Source organism: Anoplopoma fimbria, chromosome 7, assembly GCF_027596085.1.
Source record: "Anoplopoma fimbria isolate UVic2021 breed Golden Eagle Sablefish chromosome 7, Afim_UVic_2022, whole genome shotgun sequence".
Taxonomy (NCBI): domain Eukaryota; kingdom Metazoa; phylum Chordata; class Actinopteri; order Perciformes; family Anoplopomatidae; genus Anoplopoma; species Anoplopoma fimbria.
Window position 1 is genome coordinate 6,975,576 of NC_072455.1, and position 21,277 is coordinate 6,996,852.

Sequence of the window (21,277 nt, forward strand, 5' to 3'; positions counted from 1 at the left end):
TAGCCTAGAACAGTATCCAAAATGGGACTGGTTAAATTCTTCCGACAGTTTTTAGACCAAAAACTAAATAAAAAAGGGACTTGGTACATCCCCACCATAATTATATACTTGCATTGTGGGCCTTGAAAATGCAATAAGACACAACCTGCAGGAAGGCAGCATTTACAGACCTCATTATTCCCAAAAGTTGGGCTCATTGACCTAGTTGTTGGCTTTATTTACAGACTAAAGTTACTGTCACAAGCATTAGGAATCTTGGTTGCTTTCCTCAATTGCCTTCTAATTTTAACTTCACTAGTATTTGCCTGAGCTTTAACTCAGCCAGTGAGTTGAGATTGTTAGCCTTTGAGAAATGGTTGCATATCTAAAACTCCAACTTGCCGGTGGCAGCGATGGGGGAGTAAAGGTGGTCACATCAGGCACCCAGTGAGCGTTTGTTGTTGGACTGACTTGACAGGTGACTTGGAGTTTTGACGGGAGGAAACAATGGTCCAAAAAAGAAAAGGAAAAAAAAAACAAGACATAACACCAAACAACAGATGTGTTCTGCAGTCACCCTGCTCGCGGCAGTGCTGTGATGTGGTCAGGGTCCGGGGGGGGGCAATGCCTAGACAGGCTGTCGTTGATGTGACGTGATATGATGCCAGGAATACGCACAGGGGGGTGACTGGACCAAAGCCCTCTTTTATTTTGGTCTACTCTTATCTCCCTTTCTAACACATGCACACACATCCGCAGCCTGTCCCTTTCACTGCTGTCTTCCTCGCTCCGTCAATCTTATCTGTCCTACCATGCTGCCACCCACTTTCCTTCGCTCCTTAATTCTCTCTTGTCCATTCAGTATTCCCCTCTCTCATTTTCTTCCTCACTTCTGCTCTATCTCGCCTTTCCCAGTGGGCTGTGAGTCTGTCACGCAGTGCAGAGCAGTGGGCATGGGTGCAGCTCCACACAAGCCTCCCATGGACCGATAAAAACAGAGCTTTAGTAACTGCTGCAGGATGGAGAGAAATAAATGAAAAATAAGGGATGGATATAAGTGAATCTTGAAGGTAAAAAGGAGTAAATACAAGAGGAAAGAATATAGCGGGATAAAACAGGGAGGGAAGGTTTGGGGAGTAGTAGAAGGGGTGGCGGCAGGGCCGGGCGACAGCTTGGGGTCCTGGGAGCTGCAGGGAGGGAGGTCAAAGGATGTGAAAGGTCTGTGACTGGACTGTCTGCCACACTGCATCAGTGAGAGGGCTCAGACTGTGGCATGCTGTTAGCTATCTCAATAACAAACACATTTCACTGCTTAATCTCCACGGACATTACAACCACACAGACCTGACTCAAGGAGTCTTTGCATAGCTCAATTTTTTGTCTTGTTGTGAACAAATTCAATGAAAAGAGCAAAAGCAACAATTCATTGATCTTAGTAACGCTTATTGCCTCGCTTGCCAAAGTTTGGTACTGGGCACTGGGTGGCATGTTCTTACATTATTATGAACATGGACAATTATACCTATTTTAATAATCAGACTCATTAACGTTTTGCTTTACTCCATTCATTCTGCCACTCGTGGGAAGGAGGGGTTCATTTGTTGTGTTTGGCCCTCACCATTCAACATGTGACAAGTGTTTCAGTCGTCATGGAAGCTGCAACAGCAGTTGTAAGGGCCAGTTCATGTTTTTCATGAAAATTGAAGAAAGAAGTCCATTTGAGTTTAGGTTGACTTACAACATGTAGAGCTGCATAGATTTGGGAAGCGCCGTTATGAGAGTAACATTTTTTCAGAGAAATGCCATTTTAAAAGATAACGTTGAAGACAGAAACAAATTTTTGTTCAAATCAGCAACTCACGTGTGCTCTATCAATAACATGTGTTCTATTGTCCATATGAAGAATGACTTCGGTATAATTTGACTTTTTTACGAAGGTGGCGCATTGTTACTTTTGACCGTTTCAGCCGGGACGAATGTAACACACGGGTGGGTCAAAAGTAACAATATTCACTTGAATGTATATTATTCTCTTTTTTTATTAGAAAAAGCTGACAATGTCCTTGTTAATATGTTATTGCATATTAAGTTTGTCTTTCATCTTAATTAAAGATTGTCAAATTAAATTTTTCCACTTCATTAATTGTTTTACAACAACAGTACGGACAGTTTAATTGTCAAAGAAAACAACAGTAGGCCAACAACATTCATTTAGATTCAGACTCTAATGTTATTGATAACACACACAGCTGTCATGCTAGGTATCATTTTCTTTAGGTGATCCAGAACAGCTTCCCGAGTAAAACAATACGACGGTATGACGCATCAACACCATTTTTCACGATGCTAGGAAGTGTTGTGCGCTGTATGTGCTGAAGTGTTAAGGCATGTCAAAATTTGTTGCGTTACTTTTTTACTGGCTGATTGGTGCCATTTTGTCTGTCACTGTTTTTTTATGGGTTTAGCCAGGTAGCTAGCTAGCCATATAGGAAAGTGAAGTCCCCATGTTTACTCCTTAAAACAAAGACTTGACTGGTTGACGAGGAAATGGACTTCAATGAGCACAACAACAGACCTATGTGAATGTCTGAACTGCAGAAGTAAACAAGCATTCAAAGGTTTGAAACCAAGCCAATCTATACAGTCCTGGTTTCATTAATTCTCACTAGTGCACCTGTTCAAAGATTGACGTCTTCAGAAGAAACCATGTGCTTGGGTCTGAGTGCCATGGATGGGGAGGGAAGTCAGAAAGTGTTGAGAGTTGTTTTTTGTCATTTTTGTGGGGTGTGTTTACAATGAGAAAACTATAGAATAGCACAAATTATACTTTGTTATATCTTTCACATAATATCATATAAGTGACTTTTATATACTTTCATGGGTCAAGAGGATTCTTTCATATTTTTCCCCACATGACAAACTAGAACTAATTTTATTTTTTAAATAAACAGCAACAATTCTTAGCAAATGCTACTTAACTCAGGTCTGACAACACACCAATTCAAGTGGAAGACAGGAAGCCACAAACGAAAGGGGTTGGTTTGTGTGGCTTGTGTACACAATGAGAGCTGGAATGTGGTGAATGAGATTTTACTTATGTATATATGACTTACCATGTCTCAATGATCGGTGAGCTACCAACCCAAGTGAAAACAAAAATATTTCAGAGACACGTTGATGATAAGAAAAACAGAAACTAAAAAGACAATCTCCATATTCAGCATTATCCCCCAGCTCGCACACACACACATACAACGAAAAAACAACCCCAAAATAAATTCCTTCCGGCATGTGATGTAAACTTGCCTGTATGATTGTGCAGTTTCTGCAGCTGCTTCTGGTTGTTTCAGTCACAAAATGGGGAATGGGGCGGTTGTCAGTGTATCTAGAAAATACACTGTGTGCCGAATGCTGAAATTGGAAGCCTTTCAGGGGCCTGTGATCAAAGTATCTGTGTTAGATGTGTTGTTTTAATGGATTTTTCATGTTTTCTTTAGATCGCCCAGGCATTTCCCCATAGTTGCAATTTGCTTATCTGTGTGTGTGTTTGGGTGCGCTCGCGTGTGGGTGCACGTGTGTGTGTGTGTGTGTGTGTGTGTGTGTGTGTGTGTGTGTGTGTGTGTGTGTGTGTGTGTGTGTGTGTGTGTGTGTGTGTGTGTGAGTGAAATGGACCACATGTTCAAATCTGTCCAGAAACAGGGGCCATTCTTGCTGCAAAAAGAGCAAGCAAGTCCTTTTTTATATTTGTGGCTGAAACAAACAGAATAGAAATCAAATGGCAAGATCAGAGTGATTTCATAAATACAGACAACAGTGAATATTCAGCGTATGGCCTCCTTTCGTTCCTTTTTTTTTATCTCTGCTGTCTTTCCCCTCTCCAGCCTCCACCTTGCATCCTTATACAACCTCAACTCTCCACATCTGCCAGTCTGCGACCTCGGGCGAGCCTCGGCTCGCTCATAAAAACTGTTCAAACAAACAGCTGCATGACATCAGTAATAAAAAACGATTCACGGTGATGCTCCTCACGGGGAGCATGAGGTCACGGTGATGACTTTCACATGCTTTGTCAACCAGAGGACAGAATGACCTCAACAGCACATTAACTTGGTACGCCGATTGTATTCCCTTTATAAAAAGAGAAGGCCAGCAACTGTGGTCTGATCCCACTCACAGAATAATGTTCATTACTATGGGAAGTGACACTTCTACATTTCAATCTTCAACGTAAAGCCTCATTTTCAAGATCAGAATGGATTTGCTGTGGGGCAAATTAAAAAGAGCACCGTGTCAAGGGGGTTTTCACACATCCATGTCAAGCACGAAATTCAAGTTAATGGTGCACGATTCATCTCCAACACCTAACGCAGCTGTGAATTCTAGTGTGTCTTACCATTCTTAGGTGTGCGTGTAGGGCTACCTAGAGCCACATGGTTATAGTTGTGCTGATGAGTACCTGAAATGACAAAAGCAATGAAAGATCTGATCAGTGTCCATGAAGAAGGCTCTGTATCAGATCAAATACAGACTGTCAGCAGTGTGAGGTGACAAATAAAGAAATCGTTCACCAATTTGGAGATATTCTTTTCATATGATTTACAAAATAGAGATTCATGCAGAGAAATTTGTGCATTTTGAATTTACTTTTATATTGTATACAAGTCAAAAAACTACATTACCGTTCTATTGTTGACAAACTTATTAGTGGATGAAATATCCCTTTAATTTATTATTTAATCAAATAAAGTGAATGGACATAAAAAGAGATGAGAAACATTTTGGGATGAGTGAAAGTGCAGGATGATTTAGCTCATTGTTACCCCTCAAAACCTGTTCACATCAAAGAGAATCCAGAATGTCATGAGGCTACAGCAGAAACCTTACAGATGAAAAACTGCTCTGTTTACAATATTTATCACATCATGTCCTGGGACTCACAGGCTCCCATAAAGAGAGTAAAAAACACAACAACGACTTTAATCTCTGCATTCATCATGAAATAATGTAATTCTACTGTGGCCATCACAATTCAGCTTAAGAAAAGCATAAGCAAACATCAAAACGAAAGCAAATGATATACTTTTATCACCTTGACAACACACACAAAGCATTTTAAGAAAGATGACATCCACACAGACGCATTGAAAATCCAGTGTCAAAGTGGGTAATGGTCGGCCCATTTGTTTGCAGACACATCCTCACCTGACTCATACGCAGTCCCACACAACACCTGAATCTCAATTTATATAAAGAAATATGTCTGCATTAGATTTTTGCGTTTGTTTGAATGTGTTTGGTGGATGTGTTTCCACATTGGGTATTTGGTATTTTACGTAAATGCAGCTTTTTTGACACATTGTTCAGAACATTCTCACACACTCATCCTCCATCTCTGGTCATTTCCCTTTCTTTTCTGGCTCTTTGTGTGCATCACTATGGTCTAATCAGCACTAACAGTCTTCTGTGTTGTCATCTGGGGGAGCAGAGCCATTTTAATTTCCAACTCAGAGAATAAACAACAGTTTCACCCAATCATCTCTCCATCCTACTGTGCCGGAGTGTTTGCGGTTGACAGGGAATGTGATGAGGTACAGAGCTCTGCTGGGCATCGCAGTGTGGTGGCACTTCAGTTGAAAGATGGGACCTTTACTGAGCCCATTGTACTGAAAAAGTTGATGAATGACAGTCATTCTGAGCAGTGTGTGTGTGTGTGTGTGTGTGTGTGTGTGTGTGTGTGTGTGTGTGTGTGTGTGTGTGTGTGTGTGTGTGTGTGTGTGTGTGTAAGTGGGTTTGTATGTTTGTATGTGAGGAGGAGGCAGCGATAGATGGAGACTCCGTCGGAGAGTGTTGCCGTCGCGACACGTTCATTGCTGTCTGCTGCTGTGCCTGTTTAAAAATGCATCAGAGCCAACTGCTGAAACACCCATTTACATCTGTCACAGAAGTGAAGGAGGAGCGGGAGGCCTTCACATCACTGGTTTCAATATTTGCTCGACTTATGGAGATGGATGGAATGTGTCTTCTGTGTGTTCCTTCACTGACTTTCTCTGTTTTCATATAAATGCTTACACTGACTCTCATAGAAGAGATGATTTATAATGATCTGAGACTGTGTCTCCTGAATATATGAAATGAACAGCATTGTGATATCAATGTCTGTTTAGTTTTATTTGATGTGTAACATGAGATGTAAAAGCCTTTAGTTGCTGTTCCAACATATTATGTTACCAACAGAATTAAACTTTTGCTAAAAGTTCTGAAAAAGTAGATACACTACAACCCAACTACAAGAACATTGAATTTTCTGTGCATGGATGTTAAGTGGAATGTCATTTTTTATTTAACAACTCTGCCACATACGTCATTTCTAAAATAATATATTTGTCTTTCCCAAATAGCAGTACATCTAATAAGCAATAAATCTTCAACTTTTGAAATGAAAATTCCAGTTTTGTTTGAAGACTACATTTTAAAATCTTCTGTGTTACAAGCTACAGGTATAACTACAATGTCGGATATATACTAACATAAATACTTAAAAATGAACTGGTCACTTCATTGAGTTCACAAGTTTGGAGCACACCTATTTTTACATTTCAGCAAGTTTATTTTTCTAAGCCTATCTCCCACAAAATAGATTCAGATATTAGCAATATATAGCTGTTGGATGAAACGTAATTATTGTAATGGTTTTTATTTGAGTTAATTATTTTTTTTGTTTATTTTTCAAAGGACCACACACAAATAGAAGCAATTGAACTAGCGTTGTCCCTGGGTAGGTAGACAAAAACAACCGGTGAACAGGCTGCCACAGCTTTTCCAAAAAGAAAGTTTAACATTCCAATACTGCAGAGGAGTCAGGATCTTTGCATCAAGAAGCAGCAGACTACAAGTATCCATCTAAATCCATCTTTTTCTATTTCAGAAAAATACACATTAGTCTCTAATTATCTCCCACTGCATTAACTGTGAAACTAAGAGCAAAAAGAAGCTTTCCTCATATTTTCTTCTTGACTCATATTTTGGGTTAATTACCATCAGCATGCAGGTTGTCTTGTTCATCTCAGAAGCAACCACCCCAACCCAACCCGACCTGACCTGCAAACCTCCAACTCATTATTATAGCAGCACAGTTTTCAGGACTGGGACAGACGGCTAAGCGCCTGCGGCACGAGGTTTGTGTGTTTGTATGTGCGTGTGTGTTCGAGAGAGAGTGACAGAGAGAGGGGAAGGAAAGTTGGACTATTGAACGCATTTTTTCTGTAATTTACTAATCACCAAGCCAAAATCCTTGTTTGTGTTACATATTTGGCAATAAACCGCGTCTGCTTGTAATTCTGAACATTTTAATATATATGGAGGAAAGGAAAAAAATAACCTACATTATGAGAATCTTGAAACTGTGACATGCTACTGAGAATTGTAATTTTTACCTTTTGTGCAACTTGTAGCTTCTCTGAAACCACAGAAAGACAAACTTCATAAGAAGAAAAAAGAAGTCACGAGAACTGGCCACACTGACAAGAGAAATCTCCCAGACTTGATCATTAATAGATATTATTAACAGCTTCCTGCCTCCACTGAGAAGTACGGATAGAGAACCCTGACTTGGACCGATACTATGTAATGTTCTCGAGCTGAAGATTTTTCTTAATCTGTTGATTTCAACTGGAAGCCCTGTCTGAGGGGTCCAGAGGGGCTGAGCTTGATTGCCCATGGAGAAGAAGCAGAAGACTGGAGCTCATTAAGAACCTGGACAGCCGTGCTCAGTTCTCCCTCTGTAATCTGGGGACCAATTAACCACATTCAAGAAAGGAGTCCCAGTACAACCAGCAACCCTAACCTCTGAGAGTCAAGAGGCTGCTTATCGGCTCGGACCATCACACCGAACTACCACCTGGCGAGCCTCTTAGAGCTGGCGCAAAAATACCCTATCACAAAATACCCTCCACACATATATTACCATGAAGCAGCTACTGAAAATGTCTGTCAGTGAGCAGGGGAGCTTACAGTGAGGGTGAGACTCCCACATACACTCTTGTCCTTTCATTATTGCCTTCATCGCCTTAAATTGGCAAAGTAGAATAGATGCAGAGCCAGTGTTGTTGTCTAATCATACAGTGGGTTGATTATTTATGATTGACATGCTCTCCAGATTGTTGGGTTAAACAGGGTCCCTATCTAAATTGCTAAATGGTTGTTTTTCTGTCAGTATGTTGATGACGCAGCTGTTTGTTTGTCAGATGGTGTCCATCAGATTTAGTGTTTGAATCAACCATATAACTATTATGGGTGGGCTTGAGAGCCTGGTCTTAGACACTTTCTTCTAGATTCAGTCGCCCTCACCTCCACGAGAAGATTACTCACATTATATTTCCCTTCGCTTATAACCAATCTCCAGAGAATATCTCTGTGGCGAGTTTGCATAATAGCATCCAGATGGCACACAAGTGACTCAGTTATCTGACATTTGGCGTGGCATTTTGTTTCACATCACACTTCCAAACATCACATCTACATACAGCACACAGGGGAGGCAAGAGAAGGCATGCTGAGCCGGCCAAAGAACACCTTCAACCCAGTGCTAAGGTTAAATTAGCTTTTGCGGTCAAACGTTCAGAGGTATCGTGGAGACCATCAAAACATTGATTTTTCAGAATTTGCATTCTGTGTCCAACAACTGAACATCCACATCATGATATCCAGTCAGTTCTCTGTGGAAGGATTGTGTGAGTCAATAGGGAAGTCATTGGTTGATTAGAGATGAGGCGAGTCTTTATGAGAACTACAAGGGAGCAAAAAAACTACAAACATACAAGCAAACAAGATCTTCATAGTATTAGCTTTAACAGCAGATAAACCTCCAGATGTGACCTCCCAAATGTCAGACAAGCCATCAACACAACAGGCCACATACAAACAACATGTACAGACAGACAACCCCAGAATAAATGAGTGGTTAAATCCTGAATGCTGATGCTTGAATAAATATTGGACAATTCCACAATTTTGAAAATGTTAAGAACGTATACAGGGTTCTTCAAAATTGTTTGACATCAACGTTCTTTTCTGTTGACAGTATTGTTCATGCGAGGGCTCACTGATTGGTTGATGAGTATGACAATGATCTGCATCACATGATATAGCCCTTATAGTCATGAGGATACAATATTGTTGAGCACTTTTTGAAGCTACATGCACTGGAGCACTCTGCACCACCATCATCAGAACACCAAATTAATCCAAGAATCCTGTGCTCTTTGCTGATGGCAGCATGATGTGAGTGTGTTAGATGCCTAACTCTGATGTTGGGAAGGTGTGGAGGATTTCATTCTGGAAGTATACTGGCCCTTTCGGAAACTTTATGTTGTTTCCTTTAATTTGACTCCAATGTGTTGCTTTTTTAAAAAACTATATAAAAGTGATTTCCTCAAATCTTAGGCATAATGTATTACTGTGAGCTTTATACTTTTACTTATTTAATTTTATGCTTATTTATAAGTTCATAAGATAAAAAAAAAGCAATTCATGCATAAAAACCCTTCCACTGCTATGAAAAGTGGAAGGGTGGAAATCGAGGTGGACACTGACAATACAGACAGACTAAGTTAATAGAACCCCTAAAGGCTCAGTATCTCAGCAGCAGATAAGAGGAGGAAAAGTATGAAAAAGGAGGCTGTGTTGGGGCAGTGGGATGAAAAAGAGGATAGAAACAGCAACACGGGCCAGTGATCACAAGGCAGACGTCCCCCCTCCACCCCTCCAGCACAAGACTCCACACCGCCCACCCCAGATCTATTAGAGAGCCATCCTCAGCTCTCTGCTCCACTCTCTCTTGACATCCCTCTCTAAAACCAACAGCCCTGCTATCCCATTAGCCCTGCCAAGGGGAGCTACTGGAGTTATAAAAGGCCCAGACTGCACTGTGCATGCATGCAAAATGTGTGTGACAGGTATGAATGTGGATGTCTCTGTCCTATTGGCTCTGCTGACAGCCCGATGCTTCCAACACGTCCCTGCCCTCCTCTGGCAGCAAAGGAAGCAGAGGAAAGAGAAGCCACCGTGGGCTTGACATTTAACAACTGACAAAGAGTGTTCACATTTAATCGCTAAATGTTAACTGCCATAATAGCCCCACTTCACTCGGTTAGTAGGGGACAAAGCTTTGGGCCCCTGGACAGATGTTTCTCCCACCTAATCATTGATTTTAGTGGCAGATCAGGAGGCTTAACTCTGACCCGATTGCAGCACTGCTGATAATGCTTATGAGCTATATTTATAGCACTTTTAGCTCTTCAAATTTTTAGCTAACACAAAAAAAGCAAAATTTAATTTGAAAAGCAGAACTGGGAACAATATCTGTAAGTGTAGTACAAATCTACTCTGGCATAGAACCGACTGAATGGTATCAAAAATGTCAATAATATCAAATGAAATACTACTCGAGTCAATACTTGCAAACATAAAATTGAAATTTGAATATGCTATGAAAATTGAAAACAACATTAAGAAGCTATTCAGCTTCAACATTATACAGTGTGTACCTGCAAGACTAAAAAAACACAAAAGGATTTTAAAGTCACTTCCACATTCTTAACTCAGCATGTCAGTTTAAAGCCACATATGTAGAACTTTTATGTGTTTTTGTGTCATTTTTTCATTATTTCGACGGCATTGTTTTTGTTTGTCGAAACAACAGAATTTGTGTAAATCGGCACAGCGTTTGTGTTGATTTCAGCATGCTCATGTCGTTTTGTCCCTTTAACATGTGGTCCCCACCACCATGAATTGGTTGCAATGAATAGCTACACTGAACTACCCAGATATCATTATGCATTCATAGATAACTCCAATAATGAAAGTCACTAGAGCTGCAGATTGCAAAGTTCCTGTGTTCTTCCAAGTGCAATAGAATCCCAGTCCAGACTGTTTATATATATATATAATGCCAGTAAGTATTGCTCTTTAGCTCATAACGCAAAATCACTCCCAAGAAACCAAAGGCCAAGTAGTTACTTGACATGTCACTGCCTTTGAAAGCTTGACAAATGTGCCACGATAGTCTAAGTAGGGATGAGGAAGGGACAGAGGTTGAGATGGACTTCATATCCAGTTAATTTTGAAGTGTGATAGACAGTGAACCCACAGTGGTCTATTGTGACCCTGTGTGTTAAAAGGCAATAACAGATCCATTTTATTGAAGTAGTGCTTCATGATGTTCCGACAGAGCTCATCTGGTTTCACTCTGTTCTCTCAATACAAAGCCAAGGTGACTCTGGCTTTAAAGGTAATAATGTGTCCTGAAAATCAAACAGTGGAACAGTATGGCATATTCATGGGATGTCACATCGCAGGAATAAAAAAGCCATTTCTCTCAACAGTTGAATGACATACCAACCTACTCCATTTGTAAGCAGACTTCCTTTGAGAGGAGGCGGAGGACGAGGATAAGGTAGAGGAGGAAGAGGAGGGTCCGTATATCTTAAGCAAGGATAAGCACAGATTTATCTGATGTCTTCTTAAAATAGAAGAAGTAACATCATCAAAACTGCCTTTATCCATGCCTTTATAGACCAGCCCTCCTCTCCACTGAGACGGACAGAGTCGAAGACCACGCACACCATAGAGGTTAGGACATTCATTTCAGTAAAGTGGGCGACACAGAAAAAGCCTCAGTGAAACAGTTCTAAACATACATTTGAAATGGCAGGGATTAGAACAGAGGAGGGAAATGGCACAACACAATGAAAAAAACAACAATGTGGGCCAGCTGCAACAAACATCAAGAGGTACAGAATATTCTTGTTTACATTCATTATGTCCTAGTTTGGTTATTTTTTCAATGATTCGGACCAAACTCTACTCATAGAATAGAATTTTTTGGTTTGAAATGCCCTCTGTTCAATGTTTCCTGGAAGGCAAGCCCACATCACCACATCATGGATTAGAACAGAACCAGATAGGGGTGCAACGGTTCATGTATTCTCCCAGAATTGTGGTTCGGTTCAGTGTTCTGTCTCATTTGGTTTGAGTTCATAAGAACTGAAGAGCAATGGTCTGACTGTGTTGTTTGTCAACTATGCTAGTTGGGTTGGATGTATAGCTCAAAACAGAAATGAGTGTTCGGCTTAGTTTCTCACTAAGCTACAGCAACACTGGACAAATTGAGCTGGATCGAACAAAAACTGTGCAACTGAAGTTGAGTGACATGCTAGCCTAAACTATTTGCAAAGGCATTAATCCATTACAGGGCTAAAGGCCCCTCATAACATGTGTATTAGTCAGTCCGTAGTGCCAGCTCTGAAAACAAGCACAAGCTACATTCATCCATAAAATGTTCTCTACCTGGGCATCACTCTACAGAGAGTGCATGAAAACAGAGTGACGTAGTGTAACTAATTCTTGTCAAACAACAGCTTATCGACCTAGCACTTGAAACTTCATTGTGACAAGACTTCAGGAATTCACTGCTGCAAGCTGTTGTTTGTCATTGTAGCTCTTCATGACACACTGTCTTTTTACATTTCTTTTTGTGTTTGTGTGAATTAAACATGAGGTAATATGTGTCACTGTAATCAGTGTGCCTTAGAGGTTTCTTTTTTAACTTGACGGAACCGAGCTGAGCACACAAGAGAGTAATATTGACCTTCTTATCGTAAGCAAATAAGTGTAAGTTCTTCAAAAACCTGCAGCGCTTGTCCATACTGTTTTTACCAAAATGTGAATTTTGTGTACCGTTACACCCCTAGAAGCAGCGCACCAAGACTTGACTGCACACATTTATATTCACACAGACAGAGAGCTAAATGTCAGGGGGAAAATACACAGATTAGGTATATAGATAGAGATCAATAGGAAGGCACTGCACTACAATTAACAGGCCGGGTGTAAGATGCCTCCAAACACTGATCAGATATTACTCCAGACTACCGCTAATAATCATCAAAAGGCTCATAAGAGAAATATAGAAATCATAAAGAAGTGGTTAGAGGCAACTTTGACCCTTTAACGAAGAACAGCCATCCCTACCATGGTGACTCTGGGAGCGGACCGGCCAATGTTTTTCTCCTAGAAAACAGAACCAAGTGGTTATTTATTATTTTGTGCTGTTTGTAATATAACAGAAAAATACATTCGCATGACAGTCACATAGAGCAACCGACAGTTATTGTATTTGCACTGAAAAGTAGGGACAGGGTTAAATAAAAAATATATTTTAGTGAAAATGGGCAATTATGAAACTAAAATATCAGACAATAAACCTGAATAATAGCTACATTTTATGAACAATTTCTCTTTTATGAGTCAAATATTGCGCATATTACAGCAACAGATACGTGGACACGTAGTGCAGAAAGCTGCTGGGAAAGAGAACATTTTTTGTGTTGGGATATTGATTGTGTTACATTTCATCTTCCCATCAACTACTGGCTGATGCCACCTGACACCATGACACAAAGCATCAAATCAACTCTCTCTCTTTGTCACACACACAAACACACAAACACACACACACACACACACACACACACACACACACACACACACACACACACACACACACACACACACACACACACACACACACACACACACACACACACAATGCCTCCAAGTGTGAGGTAAGTGAGAGGAGTTTGAATTTCAAGATAAAACTAGAGGATTGGAGTAGGAGGAGAGGATAATAAGAAGAAGGGGGAGGGGTAAGAAGTCACTGTTGTTCCCTTCACCCTGACACCGCAGGGCTTCAGCCATGCAGCACTTTGATCCATCACTATCGATTTACCATCAGCTTCTCATTGTCGCTGCCTCCCACGCGGCTACACACAGCTACAGGGATGCGTTCCCCGGTTCTGAGTCTGAACGATACGCACACCAGTTTTGACCTTAAACCCAGTGACCACATAAACCTTTATAGTTTGGAGTACATTCATTATAAGAGGTGGGAGGGCTGTGGTAGATACACTGATGAGCATGAATTGCAGATTTTTCCAAATCAGTGTATTGATAGCACCTGGAGGTTTACATGAAATCCCCTGTGAGCGAAATATGCAAACAGATCACATCTGTGTAGCAGAATGCTAAAGTACACATAACATCAGTAGCAGCAGAGTCAGGGCACACATATGAACATTGCAATGTGTTATTCTATCCACTGTGGTTCACACTGTTTCAATTTCATAAAAGCCTTCTCATCTAAACAAGAATATCTTTTTTACATTAAAATGAGAAAGAAATAACAATAATAATACTCTACTTTCATATAGTCCAAAAATTGAAATCATAAGCAACAAAACACAGTCTTTTTACCTGCTCCTTCTCATTGGGTTTGCTGTAAGAACCTTACTTGGTCTGGTATGACCAGTAGCCTGTAGTGGCTAATGGGAGCTAATCTTGACACTATATGTTATTATCACATTTTCTTTACCTGTTTTTAAATTCTAAAACATTTTGGCATGATTTTGTAGAAAAATATAAATGATTGATTCATTAAATGACTTTATCTTACTCATTTTATCATACACTTTGAGCACACAAATCTAAAATATAACTCAAATTGACCAAAATATTTTACATTAATATTGGCAGCCGTTATCTTACACACATAAGCATTGATTGATAGCTCTTGATATTATTCCCATAGATCTCCCCCTGTCGTCCAACAACTTTGCGGTTGAATAGAGACCTAAGGCAAGGCACAGGCCAGCACATGTCACTCTGAGTCCCCCCTGCAGTATATACTTTGTCCCAAAGAAGGAAGTCTATGAAGGTGTGCAAGTTGTATGTAGTTATTAAAGGTGGTAGGTAGAAAATCTGGTGGGGTATTTGACCGCCTCATCTTTTGGGGTTAGGGTCAGAGGGTTGGGGTTAGGGTCAGGGGGTTGGGGTCAGGTTTAGGGCAGGGAAGACGATGAAGAGTTTGGGTTAGGGAAGCGAAGATGATAAGTGGTGGGTCCTATTCAAAGACGCAGAGATGGAGAGGTGTGATGTGTCTACATCTAAAGGGTTAGGGTTAGGGTTAGGAGTTAGGGTTAGGGGTTAAGGGTTAGGGGTAGGGGTAGGGATAGGGTTTAGGGTTATGGGGTTAGGGTTAGGGTGTAGCGTATTCCCATAGATCTCCCCACGTCGTCCATCGACTTCGCGGTTGAATAGAGACCTAAGGCAAGGCACAGGCCAGCGCATGTCAGTCTAAGTCTTACAAGCCAGATGAACTTTGAGCCAAGAAATAAGTGGGATGAGTTCTTCTTTTCTTCTTAAACCGGTCCCTTCATTTTGAAGAAGGAATCCTGGCCCCAAGAAGGGTTAGGCTTAGGCATGGAAAAGGAATGGTTAGGGTTAGGATGGCCCATTGATTAGGGCATAGAACATGAGTATGAGTAATGTAAGACCGTACCAAGGACAAAGACGGTTGGGTTTAGGCGTCAAAGTGGAGTGGTTAGGGTTAGGACAGCCCACTAGTCAGGACATCAAACCTGGGGGACTGTGAGGCAGCTGTGAAGAATAAGCTTGTCAAATAATGCTCATAAATGAATTTACGGTTGGGGTTAGGCGTCAAAGTGGAGTGGTTAGGGTTAGGACAGCCCACTAGGCAGGACATCAAACCTGGGAGACTGTGAGGCAGCTGTGTAGAATAAGTTTGTCAAACAATACTCATAAATGAGTCTACGTTAGGGTCAGGGTTAGGGGTTAGGGTTAGGGGTTTGTAAAGTGTTTCCCCCAAAGGACACTTTCTCAAATCTCCTGCATCCTTTGTTTGGTCTGTATGCTTGGTAAGGGGGGATGATGAGGACGATGCCGATGTCCTCTTGTAGTGTGGGTCTTGGTGGACCAGTGAACTCTACAGGGAAAATCTGTTGCTGCCATAAACCCTCAGCTTTAATAGTAGCAGTTTATTTGCTTTGGTTGAAGTAATGCAGATCCTTCATCTGTAAGTGATCCTGCTACATGAGCCGCAAAAGAGCTGACCTGACTCACCAGATGTAGACTGTGGGTCAGCCCTGTCTTTGGATGCCTATTTCAGCCAGGCTTCTCCTTCCCTTGCGCTATCTGCTATTTTGCACCCTGCTGAATCATGTGCTCAGTGCCACCTAAGACAGAGTGATTGGTGTTAAGAAATACAAACAACCCAGAGAGTTTTCCCCCTATAGCAGAGTGACAACGTGTTGAGGCACACCTTCCTTTAGCGCTGACACAGCACTGTGGAGATAGGTCTGGCTATGCAAGACTAAAAATAATCAAACCCATCCATTTCTGGCCTGAATGTCCCTGTGTGGTTGTTTAGAACTAAAATGCGACAAGAAACCTTGATGCCCACGCAGTAGATCATCTGACTCAACATTAGGTTGTATATTTATGATGTGAGCAGTATTTCAGTCTACAGAAACTGGTAAGGTTGAAGAGTTCTCCAGGAAGATTCAGCATTTCCTTCAGCATTGCACAAGAAAACAATTGTCTCATTTCACAGCGTTGCCATGTAGAGCAGTCAGTTATTTTGACACACAATTTTCTTGTAATGCAGGGAGAGGAGGAAAATATTTTTAAAACTGAGTAGTGTAGTGATGAGATTTACAGAGATGAGACTTTTAAAGCTGGGCTACAAATGACATAAATGTAGTTGGCAGCTCAACTGTAAACAGCATTGGGTATGCTCCTTAATTAGAAGAGGACTGTGTTTTTACACTGATACACCTCCCTGTAGTCAGCAGTGATGTTGGCAGTAACAGGCAGAAATCCCTGACTTTCTTGTGCAGCACTACTAAGGGGAAGGACAGCTTTAAGTGAAAATCTGCAGATGAGTCAATGCACTAAAGAGACCTCCCTCCCAGGGCAAATTCACTTGCCAGCATGCCCACCATCAGAACGTAACAATGTTTGCTCAGATTTCCAGCCCAAGGTAACTTATTCTACAAGGGCTCTGCTGCATTTCAACCACCCTTAACCCGGCTGGCCTTGACATATCAGCAGGGCTATCTCCTCAAATCAATGATATGGACTCAGTCCACTAAAATGTCAACCGCAAACATGTCGTGTGTTCACAATATACACAGAAACAAGGTAAGAGGATTTTTTAGTCTTCAAGAACCAAATTCAGCCAGAAAGACTGAGGGAAACACTCTCTTGTAGAAATATTTATGGATGAAAGCAACCAATCTGATCTTTATTGAGCAGTATGCCTATGTCATTTACAAATTACCTGAAAGTAAATCTATTTTTGCTAAAACTACCAATCACAGCTGTGAGTTTTATTGATTGTAATCGGCATTTAAGTTACGTTAAGGATACATGGTTGGAGAAGGGAATCCAGGGACTGCTGCCATGCTGAAATGTATGTCTCAATAAAGTTAACTGCTTTTTTATGACTGTAAGACTTTGCATACTCTTGCATTTTATATCAACACATAATGTAGCATATGCAATATCTCATAACCATGTTTGCTAATGGTGCCGATGCATTCAGCTCATGTGCCTGGCAGCTGAAACCACAGTCAATCAGTTAATTCATATCCACAAATTTACCATTGTAATGTTGTAACTCTGAGCTTTCAATGTAGCATGCAAAGCTTCTGTTAGCACACTTAAATGTTTACTTGCCTTACTGCTACACAATCTGAGGAGGAGGATACCTACAGTGGAAATTAAAGGATACTCCCAGTTTATTACAGCTTGGGTCTTTTTTGGACATCATTTCACCTCTCTCAATATAGATATGACATGAGGATTTTATTATGATAGATTTAGCAAAACAAGAAGTTATTATTTACACTTTGGCCTGTAATACAATAAAGAGTTCAAAGTTTTGATTTCCAAAATGTTCATTTCTTTCTCATATGCCACCCCAGTTGTTGATTTCTTTCAATCAACACCTCACTGAGCGAAGACACTCTCGGTTCTTGTATTCGTTAATCACGGTACATTAGCATATTAACCAATCAACTGGCACGAAAAAGTGCCTCTCTCTGTACCTGTGGCAAAACACTGGGTGCAATATTATGTAGCGTACTGAATGTGTGTTTCACCCCCCACACCCCTCAACCGATACACACACAAACACACACTAACGCTCCCCTGCTGGGTGTGTTGGATTGCTATCAGTCCCTGAGAAAGCCGCTTACATAACCACGCTGCCAGCACCAGCCCACGTCAGCCTCCATATTAGATGATAGCATCTTAAATGACTCTTTGACAATGTTGCATCTCACTTGCAGTTTATGAAGACAAGGCCACTTATGAGTTTGTGCATGAGACCGAGGGATGTGTGACTGCTGGTTTGCCTGTAAGTGAGAAAGAAATAAGAGTGTGTGTAATGAAAAGGAATAAAAGGGGATGATTTGGTTAGGATTTTCTCACGGAAAAAAGGCCCCAAAATAACTATTTTCAGGGGCTTGAAAAGCAATGTTAAATATGTGCTTAAGTGGTTCAGGGGTTTGGATCGCAAAGCATGTGAGCCAATCGAGACGCGATTAACAAAAGGGGAGTACAAGTTGCCAGAGTTTACCAGGCTTCTTGCAGGGGGGGAAAAAAGCTTTCTTCATTAACTCTCCATCTCATACAGCAATCCCTAATGCTCAGATGGAGTAGGGCGAGCGAGCAAGGGAAAGATTAAGAGAAGGAGAACGAGAGCAGAGATTCGATAAAGAAGTGGAGTGTCTTATTTCAGTGCTTCACACACTGCTGGATGATCAAAGTAGAAAATGCTGTTTTAATTTCAAGAATCATATCTCATCTCCGGTACACAAGTTCATCAGGAGAATAATGCTGTAGGACAGAGGGGAAGAGAAGACGAAGGAGGGATACAGGAGGCACACAGTGAATGCCCCCAAATCCAGCTAGTCTACTACAGTGGACTTACTACAATTTTACCAAGCACTGTACAGCTAACCTTTCTCCGCCTGTTGTGGGTGTTGTAAATTGGCAATGGTGACCTTCGCTTCAATCCTGATGCATTTCTCAGTTGTGCAGCCCCAGCAGAGGGCCAACATTGAATACATCATCATTGGAAATGGACATAGTTATAGTTAGTTGAAGGAATAAGCTACTTTAGTAATTTCATTGCTCACCCACCACACCCACATGTAGTGGTGAATAACAGAGCAAATAGAGCTTTTAGAGATCCCTGATTAGGTTTTTTTTGCCGGCAATACTTATTGCCGATCATTGATGATCAATATCGGCAGATACAGATCCCTTTTTTGTTTGATTATAGCAAATGGTCTATAAGGATCAAGACTATTCTTTTCTTTGCCACCATACCCAAAAAATAATTTCAACTTATTGCTGCATGTATGCTAAGCAACGGCTAGCTGCCAGCTAACAAGAACAATAAGGGGTTTCTGGAAGCAAGCAGGCTAACACGAGTTTCTCTCTCTCCACTGAACACAGGGAGACAACATTTATATCAACCCTTTAATTTTTTGTGTATCCTAACTACAACTGCTACAACTAGAATGTCTTTGTGCAACCCTGTGTTGTAGAATGATAGTAAACAAACATTACATTACATTACAGTCATTTAGCAGATGCACTTACAATAAGTGTATTCAACATAGGTATTCAAGAGAACTACTAGTCACCAGAAGTAATAAGTGCATCTCCTTTCTTAAACAAGCATCTAAGAGCATAAACCAGAACAAAAGTACAGTGCAGAAACAAACTAATACGAATACAATAAGTGCAACAAACTAATACGAATACAATAAGTGCTAAGTGGAAGGCTCAGGGTAGTACTTCTTGAAGAGGTGAGTTTTCATCCTGCGCTGAAAGATGGGCAGCGACTCTGCTGTCCTGACGTCAGTGGGGAGTTCATTCCACCACTGAGGGGCCAGGACAGAAAAAAGCTGTGACCGGGTGGATCAGCCGCAACATGGTCGTAAACTCGTGAACCCCCTTGTAACTTTAGTGTCAACGCTAGGGGAGCTATATTATGAAAGGTGTCTACATTCAGACACACATCCCATCAGCCATGTTTTCTCACCGATCACCATTTTATGCTTGTTTATTCATCTGATGAAAGATTTGTTAACAGAACGATTAAATTGAGTGTTTAGTTGTATTAGCACAGGGTTTAGGTGAGAGCAGTAGGGTTAAATTGGATCTGAGTTACTGGGTTGTTGGTTCTTTCTGTCCAACATGTGTGGACATATAATTTACTCCCTAACAGCCGTGAATGGGTTACTGACCAACACAACACCAAAAGGAAATATTAATCTCCTCTTTAAAGAATGTTTCCACATTACGATGTTGTAATGATGTGTAAATGTGACATGGATTAGTTTGGACAGAGTCCAATTCCCCCAACCGTACCAGATGATGTCTGCTTTCTATCAAAAGTCACACAAAAATCAATCCCCTAAAGTAAATTAATGGCCACAGGACGACACAATATGTCAGGTTGTACAGCAGCAGCGAGCATTGAGGACTAACTCGTCCCAGAAAACGTCCCTCCCAATTCTGCCAGCGCTTGTCCTTTTCCCAGTGAGGGAGCGAGCGACAAAGATGCATGCTCACCGTGTGCACATCCATACATACATTACTCCTCCGGCTCCCCATTGAACAGCACAATCAGGCTCAGCAGGGGCTCCAGTCTCCAGTCATTACAGCCAGTTAATCCTAAACTCATTAACAATGGAGCCATAACAAAAGTGCACACAAAAGCAGAAGGTGTGGGTGGACTGCCTTCATGCAGGAGAAAAAAAAGAGAAGAAATGTTGGGTTTTTCATAATCAACTGCCAGTAATTTACTAAGATAAAGGCTTCTTTAAGTCTGCATAGGGGACAGAAGCCCACAGTTTCAATTTAATTACCATTTTGCTATAGTTTTACAAAAGAAACATAAGTATGCAGTGTCATGACTATGGAGGATTGGCTTCATGAATAGAAATGTGTTTCTACAAAAGACAGTGGAGAGAGTTGAATTAAAACCTTGACATATTCATTGAAAGTTACAATTTTTCCGTCTCCTCTGGCCTCCTGGTTGAATAAGGAATAAAAAGACAAAAGACTCAATGAATATTAACCAGTCTTCTGTGTACTGTGGGAAAATATTGGTGAACCTACACGCCCTCTAGGTTTCTTTTCACTGACTACCACTTGGATTTGATCTGGGTCATTTTTCAATTATCATAAGTCAAAAAGTGAATTATTTTGGAGCTTAAAAATTCTAATAAAATCTTCAGAGGCAAATCATATTTCTGGATGTGACAGACAGGATATCCTGCTTCAACGGCAGAATGCTGCACAGCCTGAAGCACAAAAGCCGACAGCACTTGACAAGGTGTGCACAATTTGCTTCAGTCGCGAA

The 21,277-nt window shown here is 41.0% G+C and overlaps 1 protein-coding gene across 1 annotated transcript in view; it reads right to left on the reverse strand.

Annotated features, from left to right (window-relative positions):
* The window catches only part of LOC129093323 (protein shisa-6-like), a 57,078-nt gene that overhangs the window by 6,458 nt on the left and 29,343 nt on the right, over positions 1–21,277 (reverse strand). The window contains exons 4-6 of the mRNA XM_054601316.1: positions 13,009–13,047; positions 4,373–4,435; positions 3,093–3,113 (exon numbers count right to left, since the gene is read on the reverse strand). Coding sequence (XP_054457291.1) covers positions 3,093–3,113; positions 4,373–4,435; positions 13,009–13,047 — 123 coding nt within the window. The remainder of the gene's footprint in view (positions 1–3,092; positions 3,114–4,372; positions 4,436–13,008; positions 13,048–21,277) is intronic.